The sequence below is a fragment of the Pinus tabuliformis genome, chromosome 9 (assembly GCF_031772625.1).
Source record: "Pinus tabuliformis cultivar Carrire ecotype Pingquan chromosome 9, CPIR1, whole genome shotgun sequence".
Taxonomy (NCBI): Eukaryota; Viridiplantae; Streptophyta; class Pinopsida; order Pinales; family Pinaceae; genus Pinus; species Pinus tabuliformis.
In genome coordinates, this window is record NC_142307.1 from 528,649,206 (window position 1) to 528,675,144 (window position 25,939).

Genomic DNA, 25,939 nt, shown 5'->3' on the forward strand with positions numbered 1-25,939 from the left:
GTTGCCCCTATAGTGAATCCTATGCTCACCCCCCCTGTGGACCTAGACCACATTCCGCTCACTGACAGAGACTATAAGATCACCAAAACACAGTGTGAATTCGACCTCTTCGAATTACGTTGTTGGTTTCGGGATAATTTCCTTGATCAATCTGATGAAATAAACCTCTGGCAGTCCAGACTTCCTTTGTTTGTTTTCCCCCAGTCCTATCACCAAACCTCTTACCTTTTAATTAGGAGGGCTATTACCTCCCCAAAGTGTGAAATTATCTTCACCATTACAGCTGATAGCATTAATCAAACGTTGCAGGTTCCACATAGTGATTCCATCACCCCTTTTTCCCTTGAAGCTCTCAGAGAAATTTATTAGAAATTAACCTTCCCCTAGAGAGCTACAATTTTTGAAATTTTCCTCCCCGAACACTCTCAGCTCCCTAAGAAAAATCCCCCTTATCCCTCTTATATGTTCCCTAACAACATTCATTTCGTGGCAGCCAAGAAGAAATCTCAATTCTGGATCAAAACACAAATAGGACCTTTCATCTGCAACAGTGGAGAAACAAGAGAGGAAGCAGACCTCCGGTTGAAACAAATGAAATTCCCTCTCAGCTTCACTTGATCTTATGACCCCTTTTGGGTAATTTCCAAGTTAAGAGTGGAACAAAAAGCTACACCCTATGTGCATACTCAGAGGCCAAAAATAGAGAAGTATATGAACCAGCACACTTGGGTAGAAAATACATTGCAGGAGGCCGAGGAGCAGGTACTTTCTAGGACAGCTTCATAGACTCCCATACCCAGAGAAAAGACAGATAAGAGACCGAGAGAGGATGATTCTCGATTAGTTACAGAAGTCTCGGCCAAAGAGTTCAAAATATACAGAAAGAAGATTAAAATAGGTTCTAAAATAGACTTCCCATCACTGGAGGACACACAGGACACTATTGTACTCTCAGGATTTCAGAATTTTAAGTTGGATAGTGGTACCACAGAGTCTCCATCATCCTCGGCTACTAAAGATATTCCAACTACTATACCTCAAACACCAGAATCATCCACAGAGCAGATCCAGCTGGATATTTTTCAGAGATATAAAGAAATTAAGCAGAGGAATGAAGCTATACATGATAATATCTTTGCTCAATTCAGGAAGCAATCTTCCTCCATTCAAAACAGGATTATTTCAGCATATGATACAGAGAAGGGGAAAATGCACATGGCATTTTTGTAGGCTCAGTTCCCCCAACCAAATTCAGCAACAGATTTCAAACAAACTACTTTTGAGTTTGAGGCAAAGGATGTCCATTCTTTGGATCAAATAGATATTCATATGCAAGCTCGAGAAATGGTATACTCTACTTTCACACAAAATCTTATCATTGCTTCTAAATTACAACTTACTTCGAATAATGTGCAGTCTCAGCTTAAATTGGAGAAAGTGTCCTCACTTGTCAAAGATACCAGAATCAAATACTTGGAGGAAATGGTGATCAAAGCATGCTTTGATCCAGAGAATTCAAAATCCATGGAGGAGATAATTAGGAAGAAAACTGTTTACATAGCAGCACTAAAGAAGCAATTGAAGCTACCTGCAAAAGAATACCCCCAGGCCAAGGAACTTGGAGAGACAGAGCTAAAAAAAGAAGAGATGTTGAAGCTTTTAGTAGAAAAAAATGCACAGATCAAAGAGATGGAGGCAAAAATGGACAAGCTGATAAAAGAAAAGGAACAGAGTTCACAACTTGCAGTGGTTCCTCTTAATGCAGTTCCCATGTCATCCCTACTTCAAACAGGTGTCCCTACACATCCACGATAGCAGGAACATCATCTTCTACCGTGATCCCCACATCAGTTGCAGATGACTCAGTTAAGTTAGTTGAATCCATGGAAAACATTTCTATACAGGGAGAAGAGCTAAAGAAGCTGAGGCAGGAGGTGAAAGTCCTACAGGAACAGAGTACAATATTTGAAAATGTCTTCATGACAGAAACACAGAAGTCCCAAACATTGTCCCAAAGATTGCAGAAGATGGAAAAAGACTGTGCCATGGGTAATACATTGGCACATGTAAAAGAAAATATCTGGAAAAGGATCAATGAAGACATGAAAGACATTTTGCCTTCAATCAAAATTATTTTTGAGCAACAAGAGTTGATTGAATGTTCCAGTGAAGCCATAGAGCAGGTTAGAAAATAATTAGGAGATAAACCCAATGAATCCACTAAGCTCATAAAATTTCTCAACTCTAAGAACAGTCAGGAATTAGAAGAGTTGGAAATTGAAGACAGAACTGAAACGATTTTGGAGGTCAGGAAAGTATTGACTAAACGAAATCTTATGAAACATCTTGAAGAGAAGGGTCGAATTATGAACACTGGAATACAGAAATTCTTCAACAAGCTAGAGCCCCTCTACAAAAAAGGACTTCCAAACTTATTATTTATCAATGATAAGCTCAACACATGGTCGAATTACAGTGAGAAAATTATGACCAAGGCAAGAGATAGTTCAAAGGTTACACCTGGAAGAATCAGTATGAAAAGAAAGGCGTTCCTGGAAGTAGTGGCATACGATCTCAACATTCAGTATGCAATTCCAAATCTATTCATTACCAAACCAACATTTTCCAAATATATTGAAGTCAACGAAGTGTACAGAAAGTTGATGAAGATGAATATCCCGAGCGAACAACGTAGGGATAAACTTTGTGATTTACTAGAGTAAAAATTAGATTTGGGGACACAGCTCAGCATTACAGCACATACAAAATTTGAGCACTTGACAGCCAGCTATTCCACCAATTCAGTGCCACCACTTTAGATAGTTCGAATTTTCCCTAATATCATTGTAATAAGTTAGATTGATTCAGTTTTATTATTTTTAGATACATCCTAGTCATTCTGACATGATATTTTTTGTAAATTAATTATAAATACTTCATCTTCAGAAGTATCAAGGGTTGGTTTTTGTACGAAGAACAATATCGTATATTTTTCTGAAGCATTAGCAGATGACTAGTAATATAGAAGCTCTTTCACAGGATTCTTGTGTCAAGTTGTTGGTGAAGTGCATCTATCTATCTTATGTGTTTATATTTCTCTGTTTATAGCACATATTTGTTTTCCAAATATGAATTATTCAATAGATAAATAAAGGGCAAAATTTGTTTAAATCTACACTCTGCACCTAGCTACGAAAAATTTATATGTTTTCTTTTGATCTTTAAATATAGAATTCAGGTAACAATGCTCTATATTTAAAGTGAACCTTAAATTTGTTCTTCTTCTCCATTTCACAGACCTTAAAGAATCCATTCGGTTTGGCTACCCTACCCTGTGAGATCTATCTGTAGATATTGCAATTAATCTGTATTTTATGTAACAGTCTCCATAGCCCAATGGCAATCTAGTTATCAACCAACCATTCAAATACAAATCAAACTCCAAACTTCATAAGTAGCATAATATTCAATACAACAACGTTAAATCTTATAGAGAGAGCCCTCTCTGAAGATGGCAGGGCTAGATCCCAGCTTCCAAAGTTGGCTTGTGGTTACCTTGTTGATTTTCTTCTACAACCTCAGAAAATTACTAAGTACTAACATTCTGGCGACCATACTGGGGACTCAAAAAATAATCCTTGATTTCATCATCATAAGATTATTTCCCTAGTTTATGTGTCCTTATTTCAAGAAATCTAATGATCAAAACATTGGAAATAAAGGATTAGAGATTGTTTTTCATTTTTAAAGATATGGCTCCAAAAAGAATTTATACTTGAGCCAATCCTGATTCAGACCCACTTGAAAATTTAGACAATCCTAAAAGGATACTAAGAAGGAGAAGTTTAGCTAAAATCCAGGGAAGCAATAGCCCCCTTTCAAGGGCCAATTCTCTTCATGAAAACCTCGATATCGTTCAAGATATTTAGCTTGACCAACCTTTCGAACACAGTCTTTTTAGGACTAAGTCTAAAACTTTTGTTGATTAGACAGTGGTTGGTGAAGCCATTCTTCAACCCTATAAACCAATAAGACCATTTGTTGAACCTGATTTGGATCAGGAAGCCCTTCAGGAGTTCGACAAATTGCAGGATCTTGTGTCAGCACTTGATTAGGTTGTAAATCAAGCTTACATACAGTAGTATGTTGAAATTTCTACTCTTAACATTGTAGCATCCGCTTCATCTTCCCAATCAGTTCAGCCAACATCTGTTTGCCCTACCTCTTCTGTAATTTCTACTACTCATCCAATAGTATCACAAGTAGTAACTCAATCAATTCCCACAAATCATATATTTTCTCCTCCCTTAAGACCAAATATTATGGTTTCTCTCTATGCTCCCCTCGTTTTACTTACACAATTGCATAATATGCCCCAAGACTATCAAACTATGATACCCCAGTTTGATGGTACTATTGCTATTACTGCACAATATCATATAGATAGGATGAATGACTTCTTTGATCTTCACAAAGTAGATGCTAATGATGTAAAACTAAGGCTTTTTGCCCAGATATTAGGTGGAGAAGTCAGAAAGTGGTTCAAAGACTTAGCAGCAGGTTAGCAGCAGGTAGTATAACTGACCTTGTTGTTTTTCACCAATCTTTCCTAACTAGGTGGGAAGTTAAAAAGAGTCCTCTGCAGATCCTTAACGATTATAAAAACCTTAAGACATGACCCAATGAAATTGTAGAAGAGTATTGTGACAGATTTAATAAGGTTTATAATGCAATCCCTATTGCCATTAAAACACCCCCGGGCTTGGCCTCGGTATATTTCCCAGAAGGATTCGATAATGATATGGCCTATCAACTGAGAGAGAGAGAGATCCTGTAACCTTAGAGGAGATGCAAGCAAACACACTTAAAGTAGAGGCTAATTTATTAGCCAAGAAAGCTAAAAAAAAAGAGGAACCTTCATCTACTGCTTCTAGTGTTTATAAAATAGACAATCTACTGAGAACAGTATATAAAATGATGGATAGACTCAGTATAGTTTATAGGACTCCTCAGAGAGAAAATCAAACTGGGCAAATAAGAAATCCAAACTATAGAAGAAATCAACCCCAGAATAAACAAAGGGACCCAAAGGGTACGAACCAGCAAGTAATAACTCCTTTCCAAGAAAATTATACATATGAGGAGACTGAAGTAGCTAATGATACAGAGAATACTCAAATAAATTTATTGGGAGTAAATGATAATGACTATATTTTTCTCACTGAGGAAGATCAAGACCTTTTCCTGTTATACCAGAATGAAATAGAACCTGAAGAAACAGAGGATTAGAAAAAAGGCTTTGAGAATGCCATTATGGAATTCCATAAACAATATAACCTCAGGAGTAGAAAAACACCTAATAACCCACCTAAAAAACCATCTGAAACACCTGCCAAAAATAATGTTGAGATTCGTACTTGAAAGAATCTTGATGTTCTAATCTAGAAAAAACCTGATACTGCATCCAAAACAATTCCAACTAATGATCCCTCTACCAGCCAACCAAAAGATATATCCCAAAAGAATTTGGCTGATAAACAAGATGCTACCAATTTAAATAAAGCACAGACCTCATTTAATATAGAAAATGAATTGGCAAAACTCAAAATTCCCATTCCTTTGACGAAATTGATGAATAAAACTGCCTATAGATCCCAGGTAATGAAGGCATTGAGCATAGGAGAAAATGTACAGTTAATGTATCAGATGATCAACCTAAATTACTATTTGGCCTAGAAGTTGATGCCAAACTTCAAGAGGGAGATGTACCTCCCTTTTATGTTAGCCTAACTATTCATGATAAAATTTTACACAACGCTATGCTTGACTCAGGGGCCTCCCAAAATCTTATGCCTAACGTAATTATGGAGAAATTGGGATTAGATATAACCAGAAGGTATAAAGATCTGTATTGATTTGATTCCATTCAAGTTAAATGCCTTGGACTTATAAAAGATTTATGTGTCAATTTATTCCAAATACCAGCCAAAAGTGTACTTATGGACAAAGTTGTTGTTGATATCCCTCCCAAATATGGCATGATGCTTTCATGTTCATGGGGAGCCAAACTTCAAGGAACCTTACAGATGGATATGTCCTACGCAACAATCCCTGTCTTTAGTCATAACAGAAGACTCTATATAGATAAACTTATGAAATTCATGGTCACCACCCAGGATAGACCTAACAATTATCCTATATATTTTGTTCATTATGATCTTGACTCATTTATTCTGTATAATGATGTAAGTGCACAAGAACAAGTTCCAAATCATAATACTACGCTTTGTCTCACTGATGATGGTCAAACATTAATCAGTGAACAAGATAATTCAGATGAATTTTTATGGAATTTGGGTTTTGATGGACCTGTGAGTAAAGAAGAGGTTGGTCCTGGTGTTTGGGTTTCTAATTCATACACTCACCACTCAGAGGGTAGGTCATTCCTACAAATTGAATTTCCAATGTTCTAATAATGTTGCATAGTACGAAGCCTTAATCTTAGGTTTACAGCTTTTAAAGAAGTTGGGTGCTAAACAGATTTCCATTCACAGAGACTCTGAGTTGGTGATAAAACAAATCAAAGGAGAATACTCTGCAAAACATCTTAGGATGAGAGCATACAGAAATGTCATGTTGGATTTTCTAGATTCTTTTATTGAATACAGTTTGTTTGTGGTTTCAAGAGATCAAAACATTATGCCTGATGGTCTTTCCACTTCGGCAAGTACTTGTAAATTACCATTTCGTCCTACTCATCCATATACTGTCGAAGTGAAAAATAGACCTACTGTACCTGATAACATTAGATACTAGTAGGTTTTTGGAGATGATGCTCAAATTGAGAATTTGTTGCAGTCTAAAGATGAATTTGAAGATGCAAATATATATATAGAATTTGATGTAGAAGATATTGTACATACTAGTGTGAATAAGTTAGAATTGCATGAAATAGATGAAGAAAAACAAGAAACAAATATTTTGCAACTGAAAGACAATATCTTACCTAGAGGGTTAGTTCCATTAGAAGATTTATTTGATTTCAATGATGTAGCTAAGAAGCAAAAAATTGAACCCACTGGAGTTGGTGTTGAGGAACATAATATTGGGACTGAACTTCAACCCAAAATGATCAAATAGTCCAAATCCTTACCCCTGTTTGAAACGTTGAAGTACATTAAATTGTTCAAAGAATTCACTGATGTTTTCACGTGGAGTTATGAGGACCTAAAATACTATGACACCAGTATCATACAGCACAAAATTCCCTTGAAATAATATCATAAACCCTTTAAACAAAAATTAAGGAGGATTAATCCAATGCTTTTGCTTCTGGTTGAAAAAGAGGTGAAAAGGATGTATGATGCAAAAATTATAGTACCTTTGAGATACTCCAAGTGGCTACCTAATTTGGTCCCCACTCGGAAAAAGACTGGTGAGATCGGGCTTTGCATTGATTTCTGGAATTTGAAAAAAGCCTCTTTAAAAGGCAATTGCCCTCTGCCCAAGATGGACCACATCCTTTAGAAGGTGGTTGGATCCAGCAGGATTTCCCTGTTAGACGGTTTTTTGGGTTATAACCAAGTCTTAGTACACCCAGACGATCAAGAGAAAACAACGTCTACAACACCTTGGGGCACTTTCATGTATGTGAAAATGCCTTTTGGTTTAATCAATGCTAGAGAAACTTTTCAGAGAGCCATGGATTTTACTTTTGCTGATGAAATGGATCATTTCATGGTTATATACCTGGATGACATCACTATTTTTTCAAAAACAAATGAGGAACACTTAAATCACCTAAGAATATTTTTTGAAAAATATCGAAAATTTGGCATTTCCCTCAACCCCAAGAAAACATTATTCTGTTTGCAAGAAGGAAAACTTTTGGGACACATAATTTCGAAAGAAGGAACCAAGATAGATCCCAGCAGAATCAAAGCTATACTCAAAATTAATCCCCCAAGGAATATAGAGGAAGTTCAATCTTTTATTGGACAACTAAATTTTCTAAGGAGATTCGTTTTGAATTTAGTTGAGCTTTTAAGTAACATAACTAATATTATAAAGAAAGACACTGAGGTGAAATGGAACATGGAAGCTATACAATCATTCAACAATGTAAAGCAGGCTTTAACTCAGGCATCTGTGTTAATTAGTCCAGATTTTACTAAAGATTTCCTAATTTTTTCATTTTCTTCTGAGCACACCATTGTTGCAGTTCTACTACAAAAGAACAATGAGGGCCATGAACAGCCTATTGTTTTCTTCAGCAAAGCTTTGAGAGATGCAAGATTGAAATATGACATTATGTAAAAACAAGCTTTTTCCCTGGTAAAGGCCATAAAAGATTTTAGAGTGTATATTCTTCGTTCACACATCATTGCTTTTGTTCCAAGTGTAGTAGTTAAAGATATATTGACCTAGAACGATCCTGATGGAAAAAGGGGTAAGTGGATTGTTGTTATATTAGAATATGATATTGAAATCTGATCCACTAAACTCATTAAAGGTCAGTGATTAGTGAAATTAATGGCAGAATCTAACTTACATGCTTTAAATATAAATTTTCTAGCAATATTTAATGAACTAGATGAGTTGGCGACTCCACAGGTAGTAGAAGATTTTGCTACCTCTCCCTGGTATGCAGACATTATTTATGTTCTTCATAATTTACAAGCTCCTCCTAGTTTAACTAAAACAAAGGTTAGATATATTAAACTTAAAGTTGTTAAGTTTTGTATTTTGGATTAAAATTTGTATTGGAAAGATGTGGGTGGTGTTTTACTAAATTGCTTGTTGAAAAATGAAGTAGATAAAGTCATGCAAGAGTTCCATGAAGGAGACTGCGGTGGACACTTGTATTGCAAGACTACTGCAAATAAGATTCTGAGGGTAGGCTTTTATTGGCCCACCTTATTCTCTGATATCCAAAAGAAAGTTACTTCATGCCACAAATTCCAAATATTTGAAGGTAAAAAGAAACTTTTGCCTTTACCCTTAATACCTGTATCTTCTAAAACTCCTTTCCAACAATGGGGCCTTGACTTTATAGGAGAAATACACCCTACCTTGTATTCCCAACACAAGTGGATTATGAGAGCCACTGATTACTTTACAAAATGGATAGAATCCATCCCTACCAGACAAGCCTCTGATGTCGTCATCATAAAATTCCTGGAGAAGAATATCCATACAAGATTTGGATGCCCTAGGAAAATTATTACTGACAATGTTGCAGCTTTCAGGTAAAAAAAGATGGTAGATTTTTGCAACAAATATCATATAACATTGGGACATTCTACAGCCTATTGCCCTCAGGGAAATGGATTGGAAGAATCTTCCAATAAAATCTTAGCTAACATTATTAAAAAGTTGATGCATGACAATAAAAAAGCATGGCACAACACGTTGGTTAATGCATTGTGGGAAGAGAGGCTTGCTACCAAAAAGTCAATAGGCATGTCTCCATACCAGCTAGTTTATGGGATAGACGTTTTTCCAACTTCGTTGGGTATTCCTGTTTTAAATATGATGCAAGAATTGGAGGTCGAACCAAGCGATTTTCAAAGGAGAATAAACCAGACAATTCATTTGCAGCAGACAAGAGAATTAGTTCATAACAGAACTCAGGTGATCCAAGATAGCATCAAGAAAGCATTTGACCAAAGGACTAAATATTATGACTTTCAGATCGGAAATCATGTTTTGAAAGGGGATTCCATAACGGAAGAGAAAGGAAAGCATGGTAAGTTTGACAAGTTGTGGATGGGACCTTACATTATTGATTCTTACAGAGGTAACAGAGCATTTTTTCTGAAGAACATAGATGGAACAACATTACCTAGAGGACCTGTCAATGGCAAGATGCTAAAGCATTATGTTCTTCAAGAGTAAGAAAGTGTTTTTTATCACACCCATTATAGATGCCATTTACTTTTGTACTACCGTGAGTGGGTAGATTACGTCTAGAAGTTGAAGCCCGTGGAGAAGGCCCTAAGCTTTGAGGCATTTTTCCACCATAACTACAGAAAACCAAAAAAAATCATATGCAACCAATACTGAAGATGAGGATTCAAGGCTACTAGTCTATGGTGTTCTTGACACTTCACCGGGAAGTGACATCCCCAGTTGGAGCCACTATTAGGTCCTATAATTTATAGGATCAAATAATCATTGAATAATTGCTTTCTGTAGTTCAAATTGTAAATAATATTGCTTTCTACAAATTATTTCAAAAAATATAAAAAATGAAAAGAGCCCCACAGGGGTAGGCAAGTTGGTAATCACAGTGCGGTGAAGTTCATTATAAAGGCGGGCTCTGTACTAAAGGTCATGAGTTCAAATCCCCCGGACTAGCCCGGAGCTGTGGAGAGGGGCGGCGCAGTTCCCAGGGGTTATAGTGGTAGCGATCAGAAACGACCCCGTGTTACGCGAGTTGCGAGGCTGCTCCAGTTGCCGACTCCTATGTAATAAATAAATAATAATAATAAATAAATAAATAAATGAAAAGAGGGTATAGATACAAAAAATATAAGAAAAAAGAAAAAAAAAATGATAAGAACCCCACAAAAAATGAATAAATGTGAAAGTGATGCTAGTTTAAGTGCCACTACTAGCCTTCTTACTCTGTAATGAATAAATTCATGAAATTGTGTGCAACTTGTTTAAATGCCACAATCCCTTTCTGCTTGCAAAACAGTTTAATCATGCTCAAGCTGATTCCAATTTATGTTAATTAGATTAGAGTGAATAACTTAGCCAAACAATGTAATCTTGGCTAAGATTATATAGGTAGAATAGGTGAATAAAGTTAATCCAATAGTTTAATATGGATTACTGTAGTTGAGTAGATTAGTTTAGAGTTGAAATAAACATTCTTAGTCTGCTAAGAATGAAAAAATAAGCAGGATTTGCAAATTTAAATGCACCCTTATTTGTTTGGAAAAAGCATTAGAATAGGAAAATTATGGTTTTTGGTGTAATAGTCTAAAGTGGTTCATTGACCAAAGTATTAGACTTTGGGTTATAATACATATGCGTGAAATATGTTGTGGGGTCGATCAGTGTTAAACTGCACACTTTTTCCTTGCTCTCGATCATCCATTGCCCTGATCCAATGGCCGAGGATTGTTTCCGGAACCCCCCCCCCCCCCCCCCGCGCAGTAATAATGTTTAATGCCAAGGGGGGTCTGAAAAGTGGTTTCCCACCCCCCTACGTGTCAACACCATAGGATTTCAAACCCCCCCCCATCGCTTACCAGATACCGCCTAACCCCCCCTCCGAAATTTGTTTCGCCTTCCACCGCAACCTGCCTTCTCGCCAATTGTCACCTCCATGCCCCGTCGCAGCCTCCATTCCCATCACCCCACGTGTCCCTCCTCCCATCACTCCTGTCAATGTTCTTGCACCATTCGCCCACCAGCCCTCAACTGCCACGTTAGCGATTGTTGCACCCTCCATTAAAGTTCTCTCTATTCACCCATGCCATTTCCGAAATCAATGCAATATCAAGACCATTAATCCAACGGTTAAGCCCGGTTCGTGCCTTATAAAAATTCAATTCTTACCTGTGATTACAACTTTTTGTCTTTGCCTCATGAACATTGCTCTTGCGTTTGTTACTCTCTGATCTCACAGTAACATTCTCGTTGCTCATCTCTCATAAAACTATAGAGGTAACATCATTGAACCTTCCCGCATATTCCTGAAACTCACTACAAATTCCTTCTATCAAGAGTCTCCTCCTACCCTTTCTTCAACTAAAATGGCACCCAAAGTCGCCCCTATAGCGAATCTTATGCTAACTCCTCCTGTGGACCTATACCACATTCTGCTCGCTGACAGAGACTATAAGATCGCTGAAACATAGTATGAATTTGACCTCTTCGAATTATGCTACTGGTTTCAGGATAATTTCCTTGATCAATCTGATGAAATAAACCTCTGGCAGTCTAGACTTACTTTGTCTGTTTTCCCCCAATCCTATCATTTTCCCAAATTCTTTCTAAAATGCCAAGCCTCTTACCTTTCAAGTAGGAGGGCTATTATCTCCCCAAATGGTGAAATTCTCTTCACCATTACAGCTGAGAGCATCAATCAAATGCTACAGGTTCCCCATAGTGATTCCCTCACCCCTTTTTCCCTTGAAGCTCTCAGAGAAATTTATCAGAAACTAACCTTACCCCAAAGAGCTACAATTTTTTAAGTTTTCCTCCCAGAAGACTCTCAACTCCCTAAGAAAAATCCCCTTTATCCCTCTTCTATGTTCCCTCAAAGGACCAGACAGATTATCTCTGTCTTGTCATCCATTCTTGGTTACTATTCAGATGAATGGGTAGATGAGCCTATTCTAGGCTTTCTATCCACCCTTTCTTCAGAAGAAGGACTATCAGTCACCTTTGACTATGGTCACTTCTTAGCAAATGTAATTGATGAACAATTCCTTCAGTTTCTAACAGAAGGAATGTTCAAATATTATTCAATTCTCATGTACATGTTTATTTTCTTTCAAATAGATAAGTTTCCCTTCGTAGTGCAGAAGCTTGATGCATAAGGAGAGCTACATTGTGTTGTCTTCTGGACTTCCTTAATTAGAAGACAATCACAGGAATTCATCTTCACAGACTTCATCAACCTGTTTATCTATCCAACAACTTGTTTGTTGAGTGGCCAGCAGGTTACAAGGATTAGTGAAGACATTCAAAAGGTTTTACAGCTCATTGAACAGGTGAAAACAGGGGACTGGTACCTTTACTAGTCTTTCACAGAAATTAGAGTGTATGGTTCAAAGCTACCACCATGTAAGTTGCCTAAGTATTTTCCAATGAGAATATTTGCCTTGGAATACATCAGGAAAATAATTCACTCCGATGACATTCATTTTGTGGTAACCAAGAAGAAATCTCAGTTCCGGATCAAAACACAAATAGGACCTTTCATCTACAACAGTAGAGCAGTAGGAGAGGAAGCAGACCTCCTGCTGAAACAAATGAACTTCCCTCTCAGTTTCATTTGGTCTTATGACCCCTTTGAGGTAATTTCCAAGTTAAGAGTGAAAGAAAAAGCTACACCCTATGTGCATACTCAGAGGCCAGAAATAGAGAAGTATATGAACCAGCACACTTGGGTAGAAAATACATTGCAAGAGACCGAGGAGTAGGTACTTTCCAGGACAACTTCAGAGACTCCCATACCCAGAGAAAAGACAGATAAGAGACTGAGAGAGGATGATTCTCCATCAATTACAGAAGTCTTAGCCAAAGAGTTCAAAATATACACAAAGAAGATTAAAATAGGTTCTAAAATAGACTTCCCATCACTGGAGGACACATAGGGCACTATTCTACTCTCAGGCTTTCAAACTTTTAAGTTGGACAGTGGTACCACAGAGTCTCCATCATCATCGGCTACTAAATATATTCCAACTACTATACCTAAAACACCAGAATCATCCACAGAGCAGAGGCAACTAGATATTTTTCATAGATATAAAGAGATTAAGCATAGGAATGAAGCCATACATGATGATATCTCTGTTCAACTCATGAAGCAATCTTCCTCCATTTAGCACAGGCTTATTTTAGCATATGATACAGAGAAGGGGAAAATGCACATGGCATTTTTGCAGGCCTAGGTCCCCCAGCCAAAGTCAGTAGCAGATTTCAAACAAACTACTTTTGAGTTTGAGGCAAAGGATGTCCATCCTTTGGATCAAATAGATATTCTTAAGCAGGCTGGAGAAATGGTATACTCTACTTTCACACAAAATGTTATCACTTCTTCTAAATTAAAACTTACTTTGATTAATTTGTAGTCTCAACTTAAATTGGAGAAAGTGCCCTCACTTGCCAAAGATACCAAAATCAAATACTTGGAGGAAATGGTGATCAAAGCAAGCTTTGATCCAAACAATTCAAAATCCATGGAGGAGATAATTAGGAAGAAAAATTTTGACATAGCAGCACTAAAGAAGAAATTGAAGCTACCCACAACAGAATACCCCCATGCCAAGGAACTTGGAGAGACAGAGCTACAAAAAGAAGAGATGTTGAAGCTTTTAGCATAACAGAATGCATAGATCAAAGAGACGAAGGCAGAAATGGACAAGATGATAAATAAAGGGAACAGAGTTCACAACTTGCAGTGGTTCCACTTGATGCAGTTCCCATTACATCCCTACTTCAAAAAGGTGTCCCTATAGCATCCACGACAGCAAGAACATCATCTTCTACCGTGCTTCCCATGTCAGTTGCAGATGACTCATTTAAGTTCGCTAAATCCATGGAAAACATGTTTATACAGGGAGAAGAGCTAAAGAAGATGAGGCAGGAGGTGAAAGTCCTACAAGAACAGAGTACAAGATTTGAAAATGCCTTCATGACAGAAACACAGAAGTCCCAAACATTGTCCCAAAGATTGCATAAGATGGAAGAAGATTGTGTCATGGTTAATACATTGGCACAGGTAAAAGAAAATATCTGGAAAAGTATCAATGAAGACATGGAAGACATTTGGCCTTCAATCCAAATTATTTTTGAGAGACAGGAGTTGATTGAATGGTCCAATGAAGCCATCGAGCAGGTCATAAAAGAATTAGGAGATAAACCCAATCAAGCCACTGAAATCATCAAATTTCTCAACTCCAAGAGCAGTCAGGAATTGGAAGAGTTGGAAATTGAAGACAAAACTGAAACAATTTTGGAGGTCAGGAAAGTATTGACTAAAAGAAATATTATGAAACAAATTGAAGAGAAGGATCGAATTATGAACACTGGAATACATAAATTCTTCACCAAGTTGGAGCCCCTCTACAAGAAAGGACTTCCAAACTTATTATTTATCAATGATAAGCTCAGCATGTGGTCGAATTATAGTGAGAAAATTATGACCAAGGAAAGAGATAGTTCAAAGGTTACAGCTGGAAGACTCAGTAGGATAGGAAAGGCGTTCTTGGAAGTAGTGGCATATGATCTCGACAATCAGTATGAAATTCCAAATCTATTCATTATCAGGCCAACATTTTCCAAATATACTAAAGTCAACGAAGTGTACAGAAATTTGATGAAGATGAATATCTCGAGAGAACAACAATGGGATAAACTTTGTGATTTACTGGCGTAAAAAGTAAATTTTGGGATACAGCTCAGTGTTACAACACATGCAGAATTTGAGCACTTGACAGCCAGCTATTCCACCAATTCAGTGCCACCACTTCATATAGTTCGAATTTTCCCTAATATCATTGTAATAAGTTAGATTGATTCAGTTTTATTATTTTTAGATACATCCTAGTCACTCTGACAATATATTTTTTGTAAATTAATTATAAATACTTCATCTTCAAAAGTATCAAGGGTTGGTTTTTGTACGAAGAACACTATTGTATATTTTTCTGAAGCATCAACAGATTACCAGTAATACAGAAGCTCTTTCACAGGATTCTTGTGTCAAGTTGTTGGTGAAGTGCATATATCTGTCTTATGTGTTTATATTTCTCTATTTATAGCACATATTTGTTTTCCAAATCTGAATTATTCAATAGATAAATAAAGGGTAGAATTTGTTTAAATCTACACTCTGCACCCGGCTACGAATAATTTCTATGTTTTCTTCTGATCTTTAAATATAGAATTCAGGTAACAATGCTCTATATTTAAAGTGAACCTTAAATCTGTTCTTCTTCTCCATTTCACAGACCTTAAAGAATCCATTCAGTTTGGCTACCCTGCCTTGTGAGATCTATATGTAGATATTATTGTTAATATGTATTTTATGTAACATACTCCATAACCCAATGGCAATCTAGTTATCAACCAACCATTCAAATACAAATCAAACTCCAAACTTCATAAGTAGCCTAATATGCAATACAACAAAGTTAAATCTTATAGAGAGAGCCCTCTCTAAAGCTTGCAGGGCTAGATCCCAGCTTCCAAAGTTGGTTTGTGGTTACCTTGGTGATTTTCTTCTGCAACCTCAGAAAATTACTAAATGCTAACATAATGCAAAAAGAGAGGTTTAACGTGTTGAAGGATGGTCAAATGGGCAATAATTTGGAGGCCCGTCAGTCCATCCAACCGAAAGAGTACATCAGGTGGAATTTTTAGTGTTGGGTCCAAAATAGTGTAATAGCCCTGGCCAAAAATCTAGGTAATAAAGTTAATAAGGAAAAATAATAACAAGGGTAATGGGACATGTATTCCAAGCTGAATGTTGGGAAAATAACATAGTGATGGCGATCATTGGTGATTAATTAAAGACTGTGGAAATTGGAAAAGGCAATGGCTAAGGAAAAGTGGCATTTATTGGCATTTATTTATGAAAATAATGGAAAATAGGAGAAAAGGAAGGTGAAAGGTAGCAGGTTGCATGTGAGGAGGAAAATGAAGGAAAATAATGGAAAATGAAGAAAATAGATGCCTCAATGATAAAAAGGGTTCTAAGGATCAGTTCACGACCTTTTGTAAAATTTAGCTTGGAGCTCTCTATTCCATTCTCTCTCTCTCATACTCTTGGGCACTTAGAATTTTCTTGGAGAAATCTTGCAGGAGTGTGGCATACTTGGGATTTGGGGAAAGAAGGAAAAGGAAGAGTAGGAAAGCGTAAGAGGACATCAGAATCAACAACGACCTTACACGTACCGAGTTGCATGCATGATTTCCTTGCTAATTTATGCATGCATGACACATGCATGTGGTTTCTTGGCTATGATCTCTCATTGGCATGGAGGGTTTCCTCGATTGATAGTGGATTTTCCTAGCCTTGCCATTTATTGTATAGCCATAGTGTTGTGGGTGTCTTTCCTTTTGTTTTCTAGTTGGTTCTCATGTTCCTTATGGTTGTGGGTTGAGTTACTAGTTCCTGGAGTCTTGGTTGGGAAAACACTTTAGAAGTCCTGTAACAACTTGGGTTGAGTTACTAGTCCTAGAAGCCTTGGTTGGAAAATGCTCTTGAGCCCTTTGTGGGTTGAGTTACTACTCCTGGAAGCCCTGGTTGGACAGATTATTTGGAGCCTATTAGAAGTTACGGGTTGAGTTACTAGTCCTAGAATCCTTGGTTGGAACAAACACTATGGAGCCTTGAACAACTTGGGTAGAGACCAATTTGGTGATGGTTAGTGATGTCCAACCATGAGGTGGAATCACTGGTTGAGGGTTGAGGTTGTTTGGCCTCTGGAAGCCTAGTTTGGTTTTTTTTTATTTGTTTCATGAGATCCCACATTCATGCTCAAAATATGGCGTGGGGGTGATTATTTAAAAGAGAGATTTGGCTCAGCCCAATCTATGGTCGGGTGGTACGTGGAAGTCCCTGACTTGGTTGGATTTTCATATGTTAATAAGAGCCCCTTTTCTGTGGTATTTTCATGAGTAAATGTGCTTTATATTATGTGGCTTTAATGGTTCTTTCCTCATTGATATATCTTTGGTTAGTTGTTGGTTATAAGTATGTTTTATGATAGTTATGATGTATTGATCTCATCATGTTTTGGTTAGTATATGAAAGGTTAGTGAATGAATGACCTAATAGATAACAATGCAGCTATTGTAAGGAGATATTAGTCCTCATTGACGATTCTCAAATAAGTATGAGACCCTTATGCTTAGATATGTTGTTGACCTATCGATTACATATTTGTGATATGTTTGACGAAATGCTTGTCATGGATAGTAGGGGTCAGATCAAGTCCTTGTTCAAGTATTTGAATTAGTATCCTTGTTTCAATGTTATTTGTAATTTCTATAAGTTTCATGAAGTTCTAGGCAGCGACTTGAGTCCTGGCCCTGAAAAAGTGGCATTGAATTCGAGGTCACTGGCATAGAACTGCCTGAAAGAGGCCACAGTCGCAAGGATTCCTTACTATGGGAGCGGCTGCAGGGTCCCAGTCGCATGCATGGCTTGTCATGGGAGTGGTTGAGGATCTAAGGAAGTGAAAAAGTGAGATCTCTTAAGGGTTGAACACTTGAAGGGATTGGTTGGCTCCTAAAGGTTTTGTAGCCTTCTAAGGAAGATCAGATTGGTCTTGTCATGCCAGTTCCACTTCCTTAACTGTACATGGGGAGTTGAATCATATCGTAGTAACTCTTCATCACATTTTTACCCCGGTGGACCAGTCAGCTTGGGTAAATGTGAGAGGAGGGTGTTACAAGCAGTTTCTTAGTACAACAAGAAGCAAAGATTTGCAGCACTCAGCTCAGCAGAAGAAGAATACATGCTGCAAGTAAAGCAGCATGTGATGCAATCTAGATGAGAAAGATATTGTGGGATTGTTTGGTCAGATGATGGATCCAACTGTGATCAACCATGATAATCATAGTTGCATTAATCTCTTTGAGAATTCAGTATTTCATGATTGATTAAAGCATATAGATATCTTGTATCACCATTTACGGGACTATGGTAAAAAATGCAGCAAGAAAATCTCAATTTCATTTTTCCTTGATTAAAATGAGAAAATTTGAATTTCTACATTAAAAACAACTCTGATGCAGTTACATGAGGTGACATGGCTCTTGTCACTCAGTTAACTAAGTAAATTCAAGTTAGAGGAGTTGGAGTTTAGTTAAGCATGTGTGATTGCTAATTTGTAGAAATCAAGGTCAGTTATTTCAAGTTGTTTTTAGTTAAACTAGTTCTAACTGTTGGAGGAACCAGTGGAAGGTCAGTTGTGCAGTGATACTCCAGTCTAATTCAGTGATCATCAAGTTAACTGATCAATCAACCCAAAATAACTAGTGCATGTTGTTAGTGTCGGTCTTTAAAGCCCTCCATCAGTGATCAAAGCTCTTTGCATTTGCATTGGTAGGTGTCTCATCAGTGTCAAAGTTTGCATCCCGTTAGGCATGCCATAACCCTGATGGAGGAGCTGGTCTATTCATACCCCTCTTGGCTTTGCTGGATCAGGTCATATCAGTCATTGAGTTTGTCAAGCTACTCTTGTTTGGTCTTAAAGTCAAAATTCCAGGTCTAGGGTTCTTGGTCAGTTGTCTTAGCAAGGTCATGTCTCTGAAAGTCCTTGAGTGACCAGCAAGCCAGAGGGAGGATGTTAAACATGTTCCTTTGAAATTTTCATCATGTATAGTTCATTTTTAACCTTGGATTTAAAAACCCTGTTTTTAAAGCCAAGGTCATGATAATTTTTGTAAAAAAGAATAAGTGTCCAAGAAATCTTCAGAAAGGCAGCAACAACCCTGGTCCCTTTGCCACAGTCCTTCAGATGATCTCCCTGCAAAAAGAATCAGGTGAAAGCACTCAAAAGGTCAACTTCAGGATAAAGGAAACCAAGAAAATCAGTGTTTTTAAAAAGTGACAAAATAAACTTTATAAAGTGGCTTTTGGATGAAATTTTTTCAAAAGTGAGATTATAAAAGGTAATTCTCCCTCCTTTAACTTTCATTGTTCATTTCGAGCTTCTAAGAGTGATTGTGAGAGAGTGCAAGTCGAAGAAGGCGAAGATACAAGTGTTTCGGGCAGTTTCCAGGTGCGCGACCCGTCCAGGCTCGTGCGCGACCTGTTGGGCGGTGCGCGACCCGTCCAGCAGCTTCCGGCAGTGCAAAACACAACGGGCGCGACCCGTCGAGCTGTGCGCGACCCGTCCAGGGGTGTGCGCGACCCGTTCGTCTGCCAGCTTTCAAAACTGCAAATAAATTCCCTCATTCCTCTTCAAACTTGCTAAATCGATCGAGGTAGGCACTCAAGTCATGAATGTTGATATGGGTGGTGGAAATAATGATGTGTGTCATGGTTTCATCATTTAAATTTGCAAGTGAATGGATTAATATGGCTGTTGCTAATGTTTGTAAAATGCTAGGGTTTTGTGACTGTTTCAAGTGTTTATTGTCCCATTGATCCCTTCCTTTTTCCCCTCTTTCATTTATAATCATGCTTGCATCTCTGTCCTATTTCATTTGCACATAAAATGTTGCCCTACCCCCATCCCTAAGTTGTAAACCCTACCCCTCTCACAAGCACTCCAACCCTAATTCCCTCTACCATACACATGCAAAAATTAAAACAAAAAAGAAAAGATACATTGTAAAGACAGAAGAGAGTCATGTAAATTTAATGTGCTGTATATCTAAAAGCATGTACAAACTCCTATATATCCTTAACATCCCCTTGTACATGAACACTTTCCCTTTATGTGAAAATGATGAGTATGTACTCCTTAATGTGCATGTAACCCTTAAAAGAACAAAAAGAGCAAAAATTTGCCTTATGACACACATGAACTCCTATAAGCAAATTTGGTGTATGGTGTATGGTGTCCCTATGTCCCTATTGATACATGTATGCCCCTTCATGTTCATTATCATACATGTTTTCTCCCATATGAGATGTTCTTTGCAAATGATTTCCCAATGTTAAAACTGTTCCTATATGCATGACAATGTGTAAAGTTTCCCTTGAAAATTCCCTGTTATTATCATATATTTCCATTCCTTGTTCAGAAATTCCCTCCCCTAACATTCCCCTCATGTTTTTCCCCTTGAAACAGCATAGAGTTCAGTACTTTTGCAGGTAGAGGCAGCAGTTCAATTTATCCTTCAGTTTGTCCATCTTGCTCCAAAACCATGTCAGATACTGAGACTTATGAGCAAGGTGATGACCATTCATCATCTACAGAGGTTGAGGTACAGAGGAGGCCTCATAAGGGTGGAAAGGGCGGTCATCATAGGCTATTGGGCAAGGATGCATGTTTGCAAGGCAAAAATGAAAATGTTCCAAAGGAGGTTGTCCGAGGCCCTTAAGAGGAAGAAGAAGACCAACCCACTCCGCATCTTGGCCGAGGCTTCTCTCACTCATCATGAAACTCACTAGCCTCTTCACAGCACCAAGCACAAAAAATTTTGGAAGTTTTGGCTCATTTTTGGCATTTTTGGGCAATTTACAGGTTTTGGCTTCTCAACGGGTCTCACCCCCGGTGAGACCCTTTGTCATCGTAGCTCCGTTTTGCGAAAACTCAGCATTGTTGGATTTGTCATGCAAAGTTACATATTCCCATGCATTACCTTGAGTTTTCATGGAGTTTTGGGCCTCCAAAAGGTCAAAATACAGTCAAATTTTGACTTTCTGCCCCTTTTTTGAGCTGCAGAAGTAGTCTTGGGAGAATTGACTTTTGACTGGGCAAATGACCTCCAAATCCAAAAATTCCGGTTGGGTTGGAAAGTATACTTAGAGACCTTTCCAACGAGCTATCCTGCACCTCATTTGGACACCGGGAAGGCCCCCAAACAGGCCTCTCAATGTGCGCGACCCGTCAGGCACATGTGCGCGACCCGTCAGGGAATTTTGCCTGTTTTGACCAGTTCGGCCAGAAAAACACTGTTTTCACTTGGTTTAATGTTTTGGGCATGTAAATGATGGATTTTTGTGTAATTTTCATGGCTCTATGATGATTTTACTCTCCTTGATCACTTCTAGAAGATTCTTGAATGTAAATAGTAAAAATTTAATGCATGGATAGGTTTCCTAAGTTTTAGAGGCAAGTTGTTTTGACTGCCTATTATCTAGTGCTCAGTTTAGAATTAGTTGAAACAGCTCCTAGGAAGCTGAGCTCGACCCCTAGAGGTGGGGAAAGGAGTTAGATCATCTATATTATGCCTTCTCTTGCTCATTTTCATGGTTGGACTCTTGAGGGAGAAGCTCCTATTGTATATTTCACTTGTATCTTTGCAATTTGAGGAAAAGGAAGACCAGGGTTTTGCAGACATCATTGGGATTCTTGTGGACTCTTGTGTTGATGGTGTGTTCTCTTATTGTAATTGTAAGTGTGTTTATGTGTTCCATCTCTTTCTTTACTGCAGCTTATTAAACAAATGAAGTGATAAAGTTTGAATTCATGCTTGCCATGCTCAGCTTTCAAATTTGTTTAATGTTTATGTTTTCCACTGTCTAGAGAGGATTCAAAGTCATTGTTTGCCCTCTTTAGCTTCTCTTTATTCTTCCTTGATCATCCATCTCAGCTAAAGGCATCAGCACAAACTCCTACCTTGCCCCAAAGACCCACCTGCAAAACCTGAGCTCAATCCCCGCACCCTGAATTGCACTCCCTCCAATTGCCACCAAAAACCCCAAAAACTTTAAATCAACCCTCCTTATCAATTTACTAGCCTAATATCTGTGTTACCTTTATTGGTCATCTCTTCCCATTGAAAATTTACCGAGATTGACCGGAGAGAGCCTTCTCCTGCCCCGTAGGGCTAGCTACGAGGCTGAATGGTTTGATGTTGCCTTGAGGTTTACCTTTCTCAGCCTGAGGTGAAATCTCAAGCGCTTACATACTGGCGACCATACTGGGGAGAACAAACTGATCTTTTGCTCATTGACGTGTTATTTCATAAGTCTTAGACGGAGCCTGAAGTTACGCCAGGTAGCCTTCGAAAACGCTCTTGTTTTACATCAGCGTTAGTAGATAAACGCTGCTTCAGTCAATCTCCGTGAGCTTGTGAATATAGCACTTCATTTGCATTTTACCCCAGTACATGTATCAAGTTCAGATCTGATTGTTGATGGTGAACAACGATCAGACACTTGAAAGGCTGAAATCATTCACTTGGCGACTCCTTTCACTGAAGAATCCAGCAACCTATGCTTCATGGTGACTTCACTGCAGGAAGATCAGTAGCTGTGAGATTTTCATGATGGACCTAATTGCAAGAAGATATGCTCCCATGAGCCGAGATCACATTCCAGGTTTTCCGAATAAGATTCCCAAGGTAGATTGGTCAAGGAATTTGCCTATATTTAATGATGATGGTAAGAAGGATGCTGCTTTACATCTAGTTAGATTTCATATGCATATTCGCAAGTTGAAGGTGGATTTTCCTGAAGATTGCTTGATGAAGATATTCTTGGCCACTCTGGAAGGTGAAGCCCAATCATGGTATGAAAGTTTGCCGCCTGCTTGTATTTATTGTTTAAAGGATTTTCATGCTATGTTCATTGAAAGATATAAGGACTCTTATCCATCATTGAATTTAGTTCAAGACTGTTGCAAGCATGCCTATAGTTTTATTGAAAGCCTTGAGAAGTTTTATGAAGATGATAATTTCATGGATGAAGAGATCATGGAAGCTCTGTATGAAAATCCGTTTCAGCAGCACATAGAAATCTTAGAGGATACTTGTCAAGATCAGCAGGTTGAAAATGGCCATATGGCTGTAATTGATGAAAGAGAAGAGCTTGTTTCAGATCTGCCCACAGAAGACAGCAGCATGCAACCCATCAAAGAGAGCTCTGCTATTGAGATCATAGACAGAGTTTTGGATTCAGATGTTCATGAACAGCAAGGTGAGATCTTTGTGCAAGTAAGTGATGAATCTCCTTTCAATAGCTCAGTAATAAATGATAGTTTGAATGCCTTGTCATATGAAGATAAATATTGTTTAAGCAGAAGAAAACAAAAGGCATTGTCTCCTTTGTCTGAAGAGGAGATAGATCAGCTTTTGAAAGGTCTTGTTACAGCCCAAGCTACAGCAGATTTGCAATGCACACATAGTCAGGAAAGTGTTGGGGAAACTTCTTCCTCTATTGAAGAAGATGATTGTCTTGTAGATCAGCAAACAAATAATGTTTTCCTTCACAAAGATGATAATCCGGCTGTCATATCATATGAAGATCACCCACCATATTGTCTGACTACCGAAGATCATAGCATACAGGATTACCTTTCAGATTCTTCATATGTTTCATGTGCTGAAATGTTTTTCCAAGAAGAGATCTGCTCATCCATTTGTTCAGAGGTTTTTGAAGCCCGTGAGCATACTTTCACCGAAGCACATGAGGAAGGCAGATCAGAATTTGAAACAAAGGACACCTTGTACTTTCAGCAGGAGGTGGCAATGTCAAGTCTTCATGTTTTCCAGGATCCAATGGCAGATTTGTTACAGTCAGCAGTGAAAATGATTATTGTTGTGTTCAGTGATGAAGGAGATCATGGTCAGCTATGTTTTTGGATGCTCAGTTATAGGTTTGTATGGTTGATCATGAGATCTGATAAGAAGAATCAATCAAGAAGGCATCTGCTTGATTGGTTGCATTGGCATTTTGATATAGTTTGGTGTATATTGTCTTGTAAGCAACACAGGTGGTTGTCATCATGATTTCAAATCTTGATGGACTGCTGCCCTTCCATAAGCTTTGTAAGTTCTTGTTTTTGTTAAGTCAGTCATGAGTCATTTTTGTTTGGTCTGTTGAGTGAGTTTTTCAAGTTATTTCAGTTTGCCATCGAGTCGGTTTGAGCCAAGTTCAGTTAAGTTTCAGTCAAGTTTTCATTCAATAAATGAGTCAAAGTCTTGTGTCGTTTGTCAAATAATGACTCCATTGCCCAATGAATAAAGCACTGGTCTGCTCTCCCAGAGGTCTAAGGTTCTTGGTACCTCCAAGGAGCTACCATCCCCATTGGAGCCAATGTTAGTGTCGGTCTTTAAAGCCCTCCATCGGTGATCAAAGCTCTTTGCATTTGCATTGGTAGGTGTCTCATCAGTGTCAAAGTTTGCATCCCGTTAGGCATGCCATAACCCTGATGGAGGAGCTGGTCTATTCATACCCCTCTTGGCTTTGCTGGATCAGGTCATATCAGTCATTGAGTTTGTCAAGCTACTCTTGTTTGGTCTTAAAGTCAAAATTCCAGGTCTAGGGTTCTTGGTCAGTTGTCTTAGCAAGGTCATGTCTCTGAAAGTCCTTGAGTGACCAGCAAGCCAGAAGGAGGATGTTAAACATGTTCCTTTGAAATTTTCATCATGTATAGTTCATTTTTAACCTTGGATTTAAAAACCCTGTTTTTAAAGCCAAGGTCATGATAATTTTTGTAAAAAAGAATAAGTGTCCAAGAAATCTTCAGAAAGGCAGCAACAACCCTGGTCCCTTTGCCACAGTCCTTCAGATGATCTCCCTGCAAAAAGAATCAGGTGAAAGCACTCAAAAGGTCAACTTCAGGATAAAGGAAACCAAGAAAATCAGTGTTTTTAAAAAGTGACAAAATAGACTTTATAAAGTGGCTTTTGGATGAAATTTTTTCAAAAGTGAGATTATAAAAGGTAATTCTCCATCCTTTAACTTTCATTGTGCATTTCGAGCTTCTAAGAGTGATTGTGAGAGAGTGCAAGTCGAAGAAGGCGAAGATACAAGTGTTTCGGGCAGTTTCCAGGTGCGCGACCTGTTGGGCGGTGCGCGACCCGTCCAGCAGCTTCCGGCAGTGCAAAACACAACGGGCGCGACCCGTCGAGCTGTGCGCGACCCGTTCGTCTGCCAGCGTTCAAAACTGCAAATAAATTCCCTCATTCCTCTTCAAACTTGCTAAATCGATCGAGGTAGGCACTCAAGTCATGAATGTTGATATGGGTGGTGGAAATAATGATGTGTGTCATGGTTTCATCATTTAAATTTGCAAGTGAATGGATTAATATGGCTGTTGCTAATGTTTGTAAAATGCTAGGGTTTTGTGACTGTTTCAAGTGTTTATTGTCCCATTGATCCCTTCCTTTTTCCCCGTTTTCATTTATAGTCATGCTTGCATCTCTGTCCTATTTCATTTGCACATAAAATGTTGCCCTACCCCCATCCCTAAGTTATAAACCCTACCCCTCTCACAAGCACTCCAACCCTAATTCCCTCTACCATACACATGCAAAAATTAAAACAAAAAAGAAAAGATACATTGTAAAGACAGAAGAGAGTCATGTAAATTTAATGTGCTGTATATCTAAAAGCATGTACAAACTCCTATATATCCTTAACATCCCCTTGTACATGAACACTTTCCCTTTATGTGAAAATGATGAGTATGTACTCCTTAATGTGCATGTAACCCTTAAAAGAACAAAAAGAGAAAAAATTTGCCTTATGACACACATGAACTCCTATAAGCAAATTTGGTGTATGGTGTCCCTATGTCCCTATTGATACATGTATGCCCCTTCATGTTCATTATCATAC

At 38.1% G+C, this 25,939-nt stretch overlaps 1 protein-coding gene across 1 annotated transcript; it reads left to right on the top strand.

The window, feature by feature from the left end:
* Positions 1-9,258: 9,258 nt before the first annotated feature.
* LOC149149549 (uncharacterized) lies at positions 9,259-9,897 on the top strand. Its single transcript, XM_089442510.1, has one exon. It carries the CDS (start codon positions 9,259-9,261, stop codon positions 9,895-9,897), a length of 639 nt encoding a protein of 212 aa, XP_089298636.1.
* Positions 9,898-25,939: the final 16,042 nt, after the last annotated feature.